Source organism: Mustela erminea, chromosome 11 (assembly GCF_009829155.1).
Source record: "Mustela erminea isolate mMusErm1 chromosome 11, mMusErm1.Pri, whole genome shotgun sequence".
NCBI classification, from domain to species: domain Eukaryota; kingdom Metazoa; phylum Chordata; class Mammalia; order Carnivora; family Mustelidae; genus Mustela; species Mustela erminea.
This window is the reverse complement of record NC_045624.1, coordinates 86535498-86551800: the sequence shown is the minus strand read 5'-3', so window position 1 is coordinate 86551800 and position 16303 is coordinate 86535498. Positions and strand designations below refer to the sequence as shown.

The window sequence follows — 16303 nt, the reverse complement described above, 5'->3', positions numbered from 1 at the left end:
AACAACCACACACACACAAAAAAACCCCACAACCTTACTCATGAAAATACTTTGAAAAACAGTAAGATATTAGAGACTGAGTCTCATGATAGGTGTGAAAGTTGGCTTTGCTTTCAAAACGCACTAATATTAGAAAATCCAGTATTATAACTATCTCATCGGTATTGATTAATTGATTAATTGATAATTGAAATCAAAAATTCATTTAACCATCTCAGTAGGTACTGAAAGTACATTTAATAAAATTCAACATACATTCAAAATCTAAAAACTTCTTATCAATGGAGGAAGGAAAGTGAACTTTCTTAACCTAATAAATAGTATTTGCATCTCTTGGATAGGTCATACTCAACAGAGAAATATTGAAAGCATGTCCCTTAAAAACAGAAACAGTAGGGTGCCTAGGTGGCTCAGTCGGTTAAGCATCTGCTTTCAGCTCAGGTCATGAATCCAGGGTCCTGGGATGAGCCCCTCGTCTGGCCCCTTACTCAGAGGGGAGGCTGCTTCTCCCTCTCCTCCCCACTCGTGCTGTCTCTCGCTTCCTTTCAAATAAACGAAATTAAAAAAAAAAAAAAAAAAGCCCAGAAACAGTAAAAAAAACAACCTGTGACTGGAGAACATGCACATTAGTGACAAAACTATAAGAAACGTAGGTTAATAACACAAAACTCAGGAAGTAACTACCTCTGGGCAGATATCATCAGGAAAGTGGTACACAAGTGTTCATTTTATTATTTTTCAAACTTTACACGCAAAACCACACAGGCATGACACACAAACATAAAGTATATTATTCATAATGTGTTCACAGATGAAATGAAACCATGATTCATTCTGCAATTGTTTGGCCAGACCAGAATGATGGCTAGTCTGAATAATGTGGTAACTATAATAGAAATTTAAATCACCTTGTCTTTCGTCGGACAAGTTCAAGCTTGCCTCCGTGCAAGTCATATTTCTACACTAAACTTAGATAATACTTTAATGCATTTGGGAATCAATTCCAAAGGAAATGCTCATGTCACCATGAGACTTAGAGAGGAAGAACCATATGTGAGACTCATTCTATTTCCTAAACAGATCTATCACGATCAAAATTTTAGTGTTCAGGGACCACCTCTCACCACCACTAGGTTGGTTTTTTGAAACCTTTTGTAAAAAAATCAATTCTTTAGTAGTACACAGTGGAAGGTAACAGCCCTGTCAAATGAACTCCTATTGATTGCAGAACATTCCCCTTTGTTGTATGCATATTAAACTCAACCCCCAAATTCAAAGAGGTCCCACAGAGATGTTAGCGTGCTATATTGAGCCACAGTACCAGTAGAGTTCCAGAGTTTCTGCTTGGCCTGTTCGGACACAGACATTTTGGTGGGCACTGGGCCCAGAGTGGGGGCATCAGGTCTAAAAATGGGGAATTCTGGTGAGGATTTTTAAAAGTGCTTTTTGAGTATGAGATCGGGGAAAAAAGGATTGGCATTGAGCAGGAAGTGTGCTTTCTGAATTTTCCTCTAAAGAACTTTCTGCACTTCAGGTTCCCAGAGATAAAATAAAAACCAGATTGAGTTCAGGTCCCATTTAAAAAAAGAAAAGAAGGGGCACCTGGGTGGCTCAGTGGGTTAAAGCCTCTGCCTTCAGCTCTGGTCATGATCCCAGAGTCCTGGGATTGAGCCCCACGGTGGGTTTTCTGCTCAGCAGGGAGCCTGCTTCCTCCTCTCTCTCTGCCTGCCTCTCTGCCTACTTGTGATCTGTCTGTCAAATAAATAAATAAAATCTTAAAAAAAAAAAAAAGAAAGAAAGAAAGAAAGAAAAGAAGAAAAGAAAGGAATATGTGTGTTCTTTGAGTGGCTTCCAGTGGAGACAACTGTGTGTAATTACAGCAGCAGACGCTCATTCTTTCTTTTTATTTTGCTTTATGGATCTTTATATTTATTTATTTATTTCTAATATTTTAAAGTATTAATTTATACTATACTATAATATAATACAATTTATAAATATAATAATTTATAAGGAAATGGAGATTAATATATGTAGGTAGGAGCTAGTAATGAAATCAGGTGTCCAGTTTTCCATCTAAGCATATGGAATATTATTTGCCTATGGCTGGGGTCCATGGTCTGAGTTCCTGTAAACATCATTTTTAAACTCTGAACAGTCCCTAAAATTTCCCAAAGAATGTAATTTCCAATTCTACTTTTTTCATTTCCAAAATGTGCTCAAGCTGGTACAGAGATCCAACCATGATGCATACATAGTTCATGACCACCAAGATCAAAGAGCTATTTCCAATTCTGCACTTCTGAATTCCTCTACTTCTTTTGAATTCTCCAGTAACCTTCTATACTAGGTCTCCAGTGACCCGCTAATTCTCCAATGATGTCCAAGTTATTCCAAAGTGTCCATCTCCAGGCTAAGAAAAAAGTAGCCAAAATGTTCTGAGAGGTAAAGACCATCCCAATGAGTCCTTTCCAAAAGTAGGCCCCTGGAAAGTCCCACCAGCTTATTAAAAGGTTGGATAAGTTACAGAGAGTTCATTTCAAAGGGTTTATATAAAGAAAAGGGGCTGCAGAAAAGTCCAGGAGTTGACTTTTTTGGGCAGATAAAGCAGCTCTCCCTTCTCCTGCATGTATTCTGAATGGATCCCTTTTCTTATTCTTTTTTCCCCCTTCATATTTTATCCTTCACTCTCTACCCTCTAAATTGTTACCCTACAAGGAGTATCGTGGGGAAATGACTCTGTACCTGACCTTGTAATAGGCAAAGTTCTGAGACACACAAGACGACAGGGCTGGAGCTCCCTCTAGAGCCCATCCTGCACTCAATGGAGGGGTCTCAGTAAAGCGAAGGGCAACGTAGATCCCTGCCCATCTCCCCCTGTGAGTTCATCTTGCTGGGAGAGCCCCTTCCTGCAGACTGAGAGAAAGGTCAGGAAGGGAGGAGCTATTCATTACGACCTCCAAGACACAGTTGTGACACTGCCCGGCAGCGTTCACCAAACATCTCTTCACCAGCATGTCTAAAAGCAGAGTCTGATGGAGCTTTCCTACTTAATACATTCTCCCGTCAACATCAACTCTGGATATTTACTACAAATGGGATCTTGATACTATGCGGAGCAGAGAATGTTAATTTGTTCATTATTCAATTCAGTGTTCGGGTCTAACAAACGGATACTCTCTTCTTACAATAGTTGATGACTTTAAACTTGAAATGAAAATATTAGTAGGAAGCAATGTTGAGGTAGTTTTTCTTACCTTCTTTAAGAAAGCTAAAGAAATTCAAGGAATTAACATGCTAATGAAAAAGGGACCAACAATCTCCATTTGAGCATTAATCTGAGAATCTTAAATCACTACTTTCTTTGCTTAGGAAGAAAAAATAAAGACTCACAGGTACAATATGGAGAAACCTAATTTTCAATATATTACAGCTACACTTAAAACGACACAGAAAAATGTGCTACTTCTAATTGTTCCTGTTACGTGACATTACTAATGATCAAGAATATTCAAGGTTGCTTTTGATAACCGTCAAGAGGAAATAATTTAAGTAATATCCGATAAAAATTTCCCTATCATTTGGATGGAACTTAATAAGAATGCCTAAATACTTGAAAGGGTCTTGACATAATCAAAAGATCATCCGGTCCACAGAGCCTTCAAAACATGGCTTCCCTTTTTAAGTTTGTTTAGCCAAAGTTATTAAGCAGTTCAAAATTATCTCCAAAATACATTTTTGTTCCTTTGAGTCATTACCCAGACAAATAAAACAGAAGGGCTAGACCCTGTGGACACCAGCTTAAACTCTGAGCTGAAGATGGCCCTTCTAGAATACCGTGCAGTTTCTAAAAGGCTCTCACAGCCGTTATTTTACTGGATCCCCCCAACGAGTGAGGTCTGGCCTATATAAGTTGTGAAACGAAACTGTCCTTCTTTAAGTTGTGTATTTTGAGTTCAGTTTTTCTGTCTACTAAATTTTCCGAATCCTACCCACTCCTCCAGCCCTGCTCTCTTTGGTGGTGGTACAGTAACAGTAGTAAGAGTAGACATTGCTAATATTTATTGAGGGCTTACTGGGTGCCAGATCCAGTTATAAGTGTTTCACGTGCATTAATTCAACAATCCTGAGAATCCTAATAGATAGGTATTTTTATTTAAAGTCTCATGATATTGAGGAAATCTAACTCTGGATACCTGTCTGTCTAGGATTGTTCTTTATGTGCTTTCTCCTTTAATTGCACCCTAGCTTTGATGGGTTTTCTAACATCTACTTTGTAGGTAAATGCACAGCAACTACTAGTTGGCAGATGATATATTTTTAATGTCCATAGCTTGCAATCTCTTTTTATGTCTCTGTAACACAATTATATACATCTTTAAAAAATATAAGTGGTGAAGAAAATGGAAAGCCGAGAGTAGTTAGATGACTTGTTCGAAGTCATCCAGCCAGTAAGTGGCCAAGCCAAGATGTGCATCTTCTGACCACACGCCCAGTTCCCCTTCCCCACCCTGATGCCTCCAGAAGCTGTCCAAGTCTATTATTGACCTTCCTGGAACTGCGTCTCCTGTGGTGATCCTGTCCAGAGGCATCACCAAATTTATCACTGCCACTGGGAAGCAAATCTATTAGGAACATTTCCACATTTGATGCAGGACAGGAATGAGTGACAGAGCGCTTGGCCTATAGGAATTCAGTCTAAGAATAATAGCACTGAGATCAGAGGTGTAAGCAAGACGATGCTGTGGGCAAAGAACCACCCAAGCTCTGGCTCAGGGAAATGAAAAGATAGAGATAAGGAATACCTCGCCACTCCTAAGCAGGCTAGAAGAGAAAAGCCTGGTAAACATTTGGCAATTATTTTCCCTGTAAACACCCGTCCCCTCCCTTATACAGCATGGTGAAAATGCATATTGAAAACACACACTAAGCAAAGGCACATCAAGTTGGGAGACAAAATAAAGTAGAACTAGAACTGCCCCGGGAAATCAAATGTGTTAGTCTCAAGTCTACGGAGGTGTAATTTTGGCAAGACTCTTAATTTCTCTCACATTTAGAGGCAATATTCTGCAGGGAAGGGGTAAAGTCTGATTTGGGCTCAAACCACTCACTGGCATGAGACCTTGAACAATTTTTTTAAGCCTCAATTTCTTCATCTGCAAAATAGGTATAACAATACAACCTTGTAGAATTACTGTGAAGGCTAAATATACTAAACTAAATGTTTTCTGCAAACGGTAGTTGCTCGATAGTATTTTCCATTACTATTCCTTTACCTAGAAAATGAAGAGACGGCTAAATAATTATTAACATCCTTCCAACTCCTAAACGCTTTTCAGTCTATATCCATTTGGCACTGGGTTAAGTACACTTGTTTTAATGTTTGCTTAGAGGTGGACCATGTCATTTTTCATAGCATGAATGTCCAGTCAAAACAAAGCTGGAAAAATAATTCCCTTTTTCAATGCACCTGCAATCTAATTGGGAGACATCAGCATCCAAGGTCATTAATGAAAGAAAGAAAAGCAAAGAAAAATGTCTCAAATATGCTTAGGTTAAGTATATTTTATATAATCTACCCTCTGATACAAAATTACCTATGAATTGGGGCAAAACTTCCACAATTGTCCAAAGAAGAGATACTTATATTTCTAAATTCACACAACCATCTTTTCTCTAGAACAGTGTCTTTCAAGCATTTTGACTGCAGCCCACAGGTGAGCAATACATTATACATTGTAATCTAGTCCACATACACGTATGTAAATATTTTAAGAAATAAATGTCTCACAAAACCCTTAGTGTCTACATTACATTCGTATTTTCCATTGTTTTCATCCAAGCTTTAATGTTGATCATGATCTACTCAGTTGATATACTGACCCATCAAAGGGTCACCAACCAGAGTTTGTAAAACATTGCAGTGCAGCATTCTGTTCTCCACAAAGGTTTTTAAGAAATGCCAACTATTCAGTGCTACTTCTGGTCCAGTTAGCTGGTTAAAATGTAGTGTAAGGGCCTATTCAGCCAGAGCAGCCCCAACCCGGTTGAACCGCCATTTTGCTGTAAAGCTTAAATTGACCTTGCTCCCCCACCCCCACCCCTGCCCCCCTCCCGCCCCAGGGGAACTTATTTAAAAGCAAGTCCGGGAAACCAGTCCCAGGTAACAGAGTCCAAGTATAAGGGTGGGTCAGGCCAGGTGGAGGTATTCAATCAGTGGGGGCACATACTGTCTCCTAGCTACCAAGGAGTAGGGGCCCCCGCCATTTGGGAGTCTTTTGGCGCCAATCCTAACCAAGGTGTGATAGGCTAAATCAATGTCTACTAGGGTAAATTGTAATTCAATTGGTCACCTAGCATCACTGTGGAGTTTCCTGTGTGTGTGTTACAATCTCACTGGCCACCTGTGTGTGGCCAGGCCCAACCACATGGCCTTTGCTCTATAAAAGTTAGTCTGGAAAGCAGGGAGTCGTCGTCCTCTCTTTAGGGGCGGCCCGACTGATCTGTTTGATGGTCAGTCTGATTCCTAATGCTTGGTGCGAAATAAAGCTTTGCTTGACCTTCGCTTTGTATCAGTCTCGCTCCTTTAATCACGGACCCATTATTGGGGTACCCAACTTTTGGAAGACCCAACAGTAGATATTCCATTAACTAATATTTGACATTATACAGATCCGCAATATGCTGGTTTTTAATTATCCAAATCTTAAATTTAACTAGTCTAGCTTGCAACGATTATCCATGTTCTTAAAATGCTCTGTAAATATATTTATCCTAAATACTCCCTGTAAGTTCCCTTTCCCCATTAAAGGCATGATAGAAATCAATTTAGCTTCACAACCTGCAACCAGACTTTCAAAGAGAAACTATAGGAATTCTATTAACCAAGTTTCACAATGACCTTTTCTTTCTTTGGTCAGCTTATTTTAATCCTCCATATTTTCATCTGCCATACAGGAAGTTCGATCATCTCTATCTTTTTGAATAGCCTGGTATTCAAAACTCCTGAGAGGTGGGGCAGGGTGCGGGCAGCACAGCCTTAATCTTTCCTTCTTGGGAATTGGGATTTGCACACAGTTTGGCACTGTAATGCATATTCCAGCTCACTGCTTGTCCTGTGCCAGCATATTTTTTAAGCCATTGATGATATCAACCTCAACAGGCTTTTAATGTTATCAAATGCCACAGGCTTTGCAACCTTGAATTTCTTCTCTTTTCTATTCATACTTCCGTTATTGGTGTCACTCTGTGCCCTCCCTGTCATTCTCCACAGCTGGATCTATTTGCCTGTTTCTCAAATACTGAGCCTTCTTTCAATGAAAATACACATTTCCCATTTTGATTTTTGCAACCTCACTCCTGATCTTCATTAAAGCAAAAAAGGGAGATGCAGAGCACTCTGCCCATCCCCCATCATCGCCCCCCCCCCAAGACAATTTCCACAAGGTGTCTCCAGACACTTAAGCAAATGGGCCTGTGATGCCTTCTATACAGACGCTATGTGAGCCATTGTTTTCTAAGTGGACAAATGAGAACTCTCTTGATTCTTCAAGTTCTTCCTGTTTCTGTGCTGAGACCTCTTTTCTGATCCACAACCATTTATCACTAATTTCTTCACTACCTTTCACTACTCTGCCACTAGCCCTTTCATTGATAAGTCATAAACTCATAATTTCAGTCAATTAGTCTACTTTCACTCTGCCTATCACTTAAGATCCTTTCTCCTATCCAGCCCACAGAGACAGTCCCTACAGCGCCGCACATCTGGTTGCACTTGAGTGGGAAAGATGGTAGAATCCAGGTAAGTGAGACCCAGCGTGATGATCCCAGGCCTGCACCCTACTTTGAAAAGGTTTACTCCTTTCATTCTGTCTAGTAGCAGTTAGACAGGGTTCATGTCCGCGGTGGTCCAAAAATTATCTTTCTCTTGCAAACTAGTCGTTTTTCTGTTTCATTTTAGTAGAAGAGATGAGAAATGTGTTCAAGATTACAGTTAGGACCGTTTAAACCAGGAACAACGCTCTGACCTGCACAGTAGGAGCATCATAGCATCACAAGCACAGCTGCATAATATTAATTATGCAAACATTAAGAACGCTAGCAGAGGTTGTTTTGTTTATTTCTTTTTTGAAATGCCCCAGTGACTTTTCCTAACAGTTTTACGTTTGAGCCATCAAATAACTTACCTCCCATTTGCTATAAGAACCAGCCTCTTACGTTCTGTCATTATTAATACCTTTTTGTTATTATTAAGAATAAAGGTCAGCTCCTCGGTCTTTCCTCATATCAAATAAAAATTCCAGTTGACTCATTATAGGCAAAAATCACATTAGTTAAAGCTGGTGCTGACCCTCAAAGTTCAGATATATTATGGAAATTACACTTTAAATCTCTCCCAGTGATCATGTTATGAGGCCCCCAACTTAGAAATCTCTCAGGGTGTTTGCTCTTTGCTTCATGCCAGTGTGATCTGAAGTTCTCTCTACTCCTTTTCCCACAGCCTCACACCATACACAGAAGGGCACCGAGCCACCCACCCCACCCACAGCTGTCTCCTTGGCTCTCCTCTTTCCTTCGTGAAAACTTTGCTCACTTGGAAAGATTTCTAAAGTATCTACATAAAATGCAATACACTGGCCTGGCCATCTGGATTCTCTGATCCCATCTTACCGAACATAAGTGTTAATCACCAAATAATTGTTTTCATGCTAAACACCTGATACCACATTATGGTTAAACATTTATGTATGTATGTATGTATGTACGTATTTATTATGTAATAGAACACGTGAACACCTTGTTAACATTTCTCAAAAGCTGTTACACGTGCAGCCTCGCGCCAAAGGAAGAGAACACCTAACAATATACCACATGGGTTATACAGGGTCTGATATTTTTCACAGATGTTCACTTAAAATCTCGCAGTTCTAAAAATCATTTGTTTTGACATTCACATTAATATATTTTTCAACATCTCTTCAATTGTCAGATCCCTGTCACACTGCATAGAACCAAAAGAGAAAAAAAAGAAAAAGTTTCTAAATTCTCATTTTGAATCACTTTCTTGTAAGTTTGACCTGGTAAACAGAAAATTCTTAGAACTAGAACATGTCGTTAGAAAATGAAAACTGCCCTCACCCCTTGTATTCTCGTCCCGCTGCATGTGGGCAAGGGTTTGGAATGCACTGGTATTGGAAAAAGCCCCCTTTAAAGTCATTCTGCAACTCTGAATGTAGGATGGGTTAGCAGCCCTTTGAGGCAAAACCTCACTTTCTCATATGCCCAGCACAAACCAGACAGTAAAAATTGGTGGTGGTCCCAAGGGCTAGTCCATCCCAACCTAGTCCCCCTTTGGAGACCAGACTCTGAACACACAAGGTCACCCATCTGAGCAGGACTGGGGCAGGATCCCTGGCATGTCCAAGAAAACATCTGCAGTGATGCCCAGAAAGAGAAAAGGAAAGCCTAGAAGACACATCCTCTTCTGTCTGGATTGCTCCTGAACATATGTAAGAAAATTCAGGCTGGAATGGGGTCCCTGCTCTTATGCAAACCTGGTCTTACATAAAACCTCCACTTTGAATGACATTTTTCATGAGAAATCAAACAGTAAGGAAAAATTTGCTGAATCCTAAAATACAATTGATTATGTCCTATGGTTGTACTAAAGATCATTATCCCTGCTTTAGAGAAGAGCCTCATTGGGCAAGAAGTGCATCACAAATTCAGCTGTCATGTCACAATCACCGCTGTCAAAGGATGCTGGAAGAGATCCTTTAGTGCGATTACTGATGCCACAAACCAATGAGGAAGATGAGTGTCACAGCTTCAAAGAATATATGACATTCACTTCTCAACATGGTGTGTGGGAAATTTTAAATCTCTCCTTTCGCTTTTTACCCCATTAATCATTCATCCTTTCTTCTATTCAGTAACAACAATTTATTGAATATCTACTATTCGGTATATGACATGCCTAAGACAGAACAGTAATAGCACACGAACAACCTAACTCTCGCTTACTCTGCACCAGGCACTGATCTCAGCAGACACATTAGCTCTTTAATCCTTGAACCAGTCCCCTGAGGTAAGGACATGTCCACTTGGCAGACGAGCAACTGAAGTCCAGAGAAATTATTACCCTGGGTCTTATACTTAGTATCAGAGCCAGGGTAGAAACCCACATCATTTTACTCCAGTGTCCATGATCTTGATCTTTATACAATATGAAGAAAAACAGACATGGTTTTATAGAACTCTCCGTGTACTGGAGATGACATACATTAAACAAACACACAAACATATTTATCATCTCAAATGTTGGTAAGGACTTTAAGAGCAAGGTGCCATGAGATAGTATCAATATAACACTGCAAAGCTTCTCCTTGCAGGCTTAGAAATGCAGTGGTTACCTCCTGATGATTCTCATCTGATCCAAGCAACAAAGTTATACAATTTAGGAAAGCAAGGTGGCTAAAAAGAGTAGGGGGAAATCTAAGGGTGCAGACCTGGGGAAAGTGACTAAGCAATTCAGCCCTTAACCCTTGCCATCTTGGTGGCCCTTCTTGTTGGTATACTCCAAATGACAAGAGGGGAGGGATATGGCAAATGCAATCTCTTCTCCTAACATTATCCTTCCTGAATAAAGAAAGCCAACATGGGTCTGGTACCCCTTCTTCACAGAAGACAGCACTTATCTCCTCATCTTCTGCTTTTAACCAGGAAATCCATCGTGGATGTCTAAAAAACCTTAAATCGTATCTTAATGCTTTGGCTTATTTTGTTTTTTAAAGATTTTTTTATTTTTCAATAATCTCTACACCCAGTGTGGGACTCGAATTTACAACCCCAAGATAAAGAGTTACCTTCTTTACTTAATCCTTTAGCTTCTTTAAAAAAAAAAAAAAAAAAAAAATTTCTTTGGTCTACAATGTTAACACTTGGGCTTCTGGAAACAATTACAGACATGGCTTATAGTCAATAAAACAAACAAAACAACACTTTTATGAGACCTGGCTATTAATAGACTTGAAAACAGACCAAAACACTGATTTAAAGAACAAGAACATGGAAACAAAGAACCAAGTTCCCAGAGAAACAAAATTCCCTTTCCATCCTGATTATTAAAAAAAAAAAAAAAAAAAAAAAAATCTGGACTTTATTACCCTACTTGACCAATTACAGATCTACCTCTTTCCTCTTAGTGTTGGAGAAATGATACAGAAAAAAGAAACGTCTCTCTTCTTCTCAAATCTCTCTGTAGATTAGAAAAATTATGCATCTCTGATTGCTATTGCTTATTTTAGGTATTATTTTTATGTCTTCAGTCTTTATATTAGGCATGGTCCATAAGTATAGGATAATATCCAGAAGTAATATGACATATTAGCTCCTAATTCAGCAGCTTCACTCTACTGAGGTTAATAATGATTTACAGGGAAGAGTGAGAGGGACAGGGCAAGGTGTTCATAATAGCACCATTAATTATATGTGATTCACGTATCTAGATAGAAGAGCAACATCATTTTCAGATGCAATAAATTAAGTACTTTTTCTAGTTCATTGTTCAGAATCATAAAAAGGATAACTCTTGGTGCTGAATCTCCTGTTTCATCATCTTCTTAACATTTCATATGGGATTTTATGTTCTACTTGGCTCTGGCTTACAATGTTACTATGTGAAAATGCTTACATACCTAAATACACAAGTTAATTGTTTGACTTCCAGTGAGGGTTAAACAGTCTCTAATAAGCAAATAGTCTCATCTTTCACAGCTTGCAAATTGCACTTGAGATTAACCTAGGTACAGTTAAATTATAAGTACCAGAAGGCTTAACACTGAAGAGGAATAGTTTAAAGGTTAGAACCTAAACTTTGGAAATAGCTTCCATTATGCTAAATTTCTTATTAGTGCCATGAGACTTTAAAAAAGAAAACCATGTTAAATGTGACATTCTTCAAAACTATCTTCTATAACCCATTCATTCCTTAAAAATCTTTGACTTGGATCAAATTGACTTTGATTCTTAACTGCCCGTCATCATAAACATTCTTCCTTAATTAATAAATTGCATTAATAAAATTATGTCCTTCTGTGGTTTATCCAGGAATAAAATACCAAATAAATTGCAAATAAAGGTTTTAGGAAGTTTGCCTAGAATTTAAAGACCTGTACTCCTCCAAAAATGAAGTCTAAAAATGTCCAAATATCTTCCTTAGTACACAGGCCATCATCACATTTTAGGTTGACATATGGAAAACAGGATAGTATATTTATGTCAAACTTTTGGAAACACAACGTCATATTTCACTACCCCGGAATGATTCCTGTGTGCTCTATTCCAGAAAAAAGGAAAGAAAGAAAGAAAGAAAAAAACACTGTAATAGTTGTAGGTGTATTAACTTCTAAGCTGGGAATTCTTCCAAAGATAGTTTTCTTTCCTTTTTAAAATAAAACAAAAACAAAAAAACTTGGGTTTAGAGTACAGAAACTCATAAAAATAAAATATTTAAAATATGTTGTTGAGAAATCACCTGCAAATTACTTTCAGACCTTCAGAAAAACAATCTAACTTGAATCCTCAGTCTAAATAGGTCATTTAACTTAGAAAAATTAAAATTAGCTGTGCAGGGTCAATTCTTTTTCTAAAACATCTGCATCCTCAATGTCCTATTGTCTTCAAAGTCAAACCAGAGCCAAATGTCAAGAACAACCGTAATATGTGAATTTATTCCAAATCTCAAAGTTAGTCTGCTTCTGAAATGGTCATAAAAGTCACCATTATATATAAAACAGAGGGCGTCTGTGGGGTGCTTGGAGCAATTCAGGAGGATAGCAATATGGGGGAGGGGGAAGGGCGTGTTTCTCTGCTGGTGCTTGCTTCTTGCCTTTCACCTGCACGTGTTCCCAGAACATGGCAAATCAAAATTAGATGAGACACACTTCATACAAAACAAATACTTCCCTAATACAAGCTTAGTCTCCCACAAGATTCTCATATCAACCAGCAATATAAGATCATGAACCTTAATGCTTTTGTCCAGCACCTTTAAGTACAACACTCTGGTAAACTCAGGGATCAAATCCCTAGTCCCCAGAAAACCTCCCCAGGCAGAAAGATAAGTACCAAATCTTTAAGGTAACAGCTTTTAAAACTAAAAACAAATAAAAATTAAAACAAAATAGAACAAAACACAAATTAGACAGTCTGACTGCCTGGGATATCCTATATTCTTTCACAACCAGATCACCCATAAAATCAAAAAGACCCAACACCGTGGGACCAGGAGGGTGTCAAGTGTCCTAGGAGGGAGGCTGCCTTTAGAAGGCAGGGCATCCAAGGTGGCTAGCAGAGTGGGAATCCGCATCACCGGAAGCAGAGAAAGGAGTCAGTTTTGTTTCAGGATTCTCCAAAGCCACCGGGAAATGCATCCCCATCCTTTCTGGGTTAGAAGTAACTTTGATGCTCAGAAAAAGTACTTTCATATCCTCCAGCTAGCAACAATCTATCCTCCACAGGCAAAAAGTCATCAGAAATGCTACTGAAAGGGGTTTTCCTCTCGACCCATCCTCTCTAAAGCCACTTTCCCAAAACGAGATCTTGAGAAATCTTGATTCCCTCAAGATCTCTGTTGAAGGATTTGGTGTAAGGACCTTTTTTGACAGGGAAGCAAACGGAGGACTGACTAGACAGTTGGGGAATCGCGAAGGAACATTCAAAGCTCCATTTTGCTTAAAAGGGTGAAACCCAAAACAGAATTAGCATTTACTCATTTCCAGATGGATGATGCATTTTCTGTAACTGCCCGGGACAGAGTGAAACAGTTTCACTCCAGCACCACCCCCTCCTGAAGCAAAGACAGAAACAGTCCCAGAGAGGGACCGAGCAGCCTGACTCTCTTTCCACACTACAACCTTCTCCAAATCCGCTTTCCGCCAGGCTGTGTCAGCCCCTCCTTAGTCCCTCGGCTCGCGCCCTAAGCGGCCGGCCTCTTCTCCCCATCCTCAGTTCCCGGCGGACTCGGCCCAGCAGCAGCCCTTCTTCCCGCGCGTCCCCCCGGGTGGCGTCCCCAGCGCTCGGGAGGTTCTGGAAAGCCCGGGACAAGGCGCCAGAGCGGGGCTGGGGAACCCCGGGGGTTCCGGCCTCCCAGCGCTCCCGCCCCCACCCCAACGCCTGAGCGGATTAAGTTGCTCGGCACCCAGCGGCGCGCACGGCCCCCGTCCCTCCCACTCCCGCCCCTCCGGGCTCGGGCTCTCCGCCGTCCCCCTCGCCTCCACCGAGGTGAGCGCGCACTCACCGGAGGTGAGCTGCATCCAGGCACAGATCTTGTACACCGTCGCCGTGTTGCAGAAGAAGAAGAGGGTGAAGCAGACGATGCAGGCGATGATGAGCATCATGGAGAGGCCAATGAAGAAAGAGGCGGCTTTGAAGGCGCCCGAGGGCAGCGTGGAGAAGTCCGTGAAGCTGCCCCTGCAGGTCAGCTCCCGGGAGAAGCCGTTGCCGATGCAGTAGTGGAAGAGCCCGAAATAGCCGGCTTGCGGGGTGTCCACGCCGTCGCCAATCCAGTAGGGCTGGATGAAGCACACCACGTTGACGATGGCAAAGCAGATGGTGAAGATGGCCCACAGCACGCCGATGGCCCGCGAGTTCCGCACATAGTTGGTGTGGTACAGCTTGGCAGCCTCCTGAGCCGGGAGCATCGCGGCGGCGGCGGCGGCAGCGACGGCGGCTCCGGGCATTCTCCCCCTCCTCCTCCTCCTCCTCCTCCTCCTCCTCGTCCTCCGCCTCCCCCCGCCTCTCCGCGCTCAGGAGACACACTCACGGAGCCGCGCGCGCTGCAACTCCCCTGCCTCTGCCTCAGCCCAGCAGCGCCAGTTTCAGAGTCTGCATCCTCGCTCCCGGAAGGAGGGCGGGGGAGCGCTGAGCACCCCTCCGGCTCGCCTGGCACAGCCTCCCGGCCCCCCTCCCTCCCTCTTCCTCCCTCCTGGCCCGGGTTCCAGCCCTCCTCACCGCCCTCCACCCCTCTTCCCACCGCCGCCGCAGCTGCTGCAGCTGAAGGCGGCAAATCCCGCGCGGGGCAGCGTGGCGCGCGAGCTCCGGCGCCCACCGCTCGGCTTCCCGCCTTCCGCCCCATCCCCCAGCCGGGTGCCCCGGGGCGCGGAGGACCGCGGCGACCCGGGGACGCCCCTCGAGTGGCGGGCGTGGGCCGGAGACGCGGGCCTGGAGTTGGGGAGGGGGGAAAAGCCTAAGGAGGACGCACGAGCCCCCACAGGGATCCTAGAGGCGAGCCCCGGCTCCCGCTGGTGTTAGGGAGCGGGCGTGGGAGGCTCATTCTGGGAGCGTTTCAGCCCCGCACAGCAACGTGCTTCGACCTCGGCGTCTTGGCGGAGGCGAGAGGGGCTGCGCGCGGCAGGTGCGGGCGAGAGAGGCAAGGAAGAGGAGACATGCTGCCCCCAAGAGCCTCCCCGTTACAACCACAGAACTGCCCCCTGGCTAACTCCTCGGTTGCCAGGTGTTCCACGAGGTGGAGACAGAAGTTGGATAGGAGCGTGACAGACGACCATGTAAAAGGCACACCTCAAGGCTGGCTTCGTATCTGCTCAGCTGAGCTTATTTCCTCTTCGCGTTTTCCCCCTCCGCGCAACCGAATGAACCGTAGCCAGTGATGCCCTCGACTCTCCTTTAAGTCAGGTCCTTTCCCCCACAGATCCTGCCATGGATGGAGCGTGCTGGGCGCGGAAGTGGCTGTGTCACAGAAATGTGTAGTTTATCTGAAAACACTGGGTACTTTGGCTCCTGCTGTATTTTCTCACGCAACTGTTCTGTGTCTAGGCACTGTGCTGGGTGCTAAGGCTACCATGTGGAGGACAGGTCGTTTTCATTGTCCAGGTATCCTCCTCTCCCCCACAACACAAAGCTCCAGCTAACCGGAGAGCTGTTTCCAGAGTCATTTCCCCCAAACGAGCCACAGTGTAATTCCTTACACTTTCACTGTAGCCTTGCTGTTTTACACCTGCGCTTTGTACTATTTCCTAAGCTTAATGTTTTCCCTTTACAGTCATTGCTCAAAGTGTTGCTCTTTTAACAGTTCCTGCCTTTCAATCTCCATTTCCACTGGCTACTTTCTTGGTTTCTGACTCTGATACTAAAACAAAACATGTAACCCCCGCCCCCCAAAGCAAGGAAATGAGAATGCCCAACAGCAGCGCCATCAGTGGTAATAAACCATTTTGGACCAGATGACCACGGAATTCTCTGAGCAGAAGGGAGAGAATTCTGTTAGAATTTGACCCCTAGGAGC

General features: G+C 42.5%; 1 protein-coding gene across 3 annotated transcripts in view; it reads right to left on the bottom strand.

Moving 5' to 3' along the window:
• Positions 1 to 15079, bottom strand: part of LHFPL3 (LHFPL tetraspan subfamily member 3) — a 567497-nt gene extending 552418 nt beyond the window's left edge. The window contains exon 1 of one of the 3 annotated variants that reach the window (XM_032305396.1): positions 14300 to 15079. In XM_032305396.1, coding sequence (XP_032161287.1) covers positions 14300 to 14741 — 442 coding nt within the window. In that variant the 5' untranslated portion in view covers positions 14742 to 15079. The remainder of the gene's footprint in view (positions 1 to 14299) is intronic. The other 2 variants (XM_032305395.1, XM_032305394.1) reach the window with 2 other exon arrangements.
• Between the last annotated feature and the right edge of the window lie 1224 nt (positions 15080 to 16303).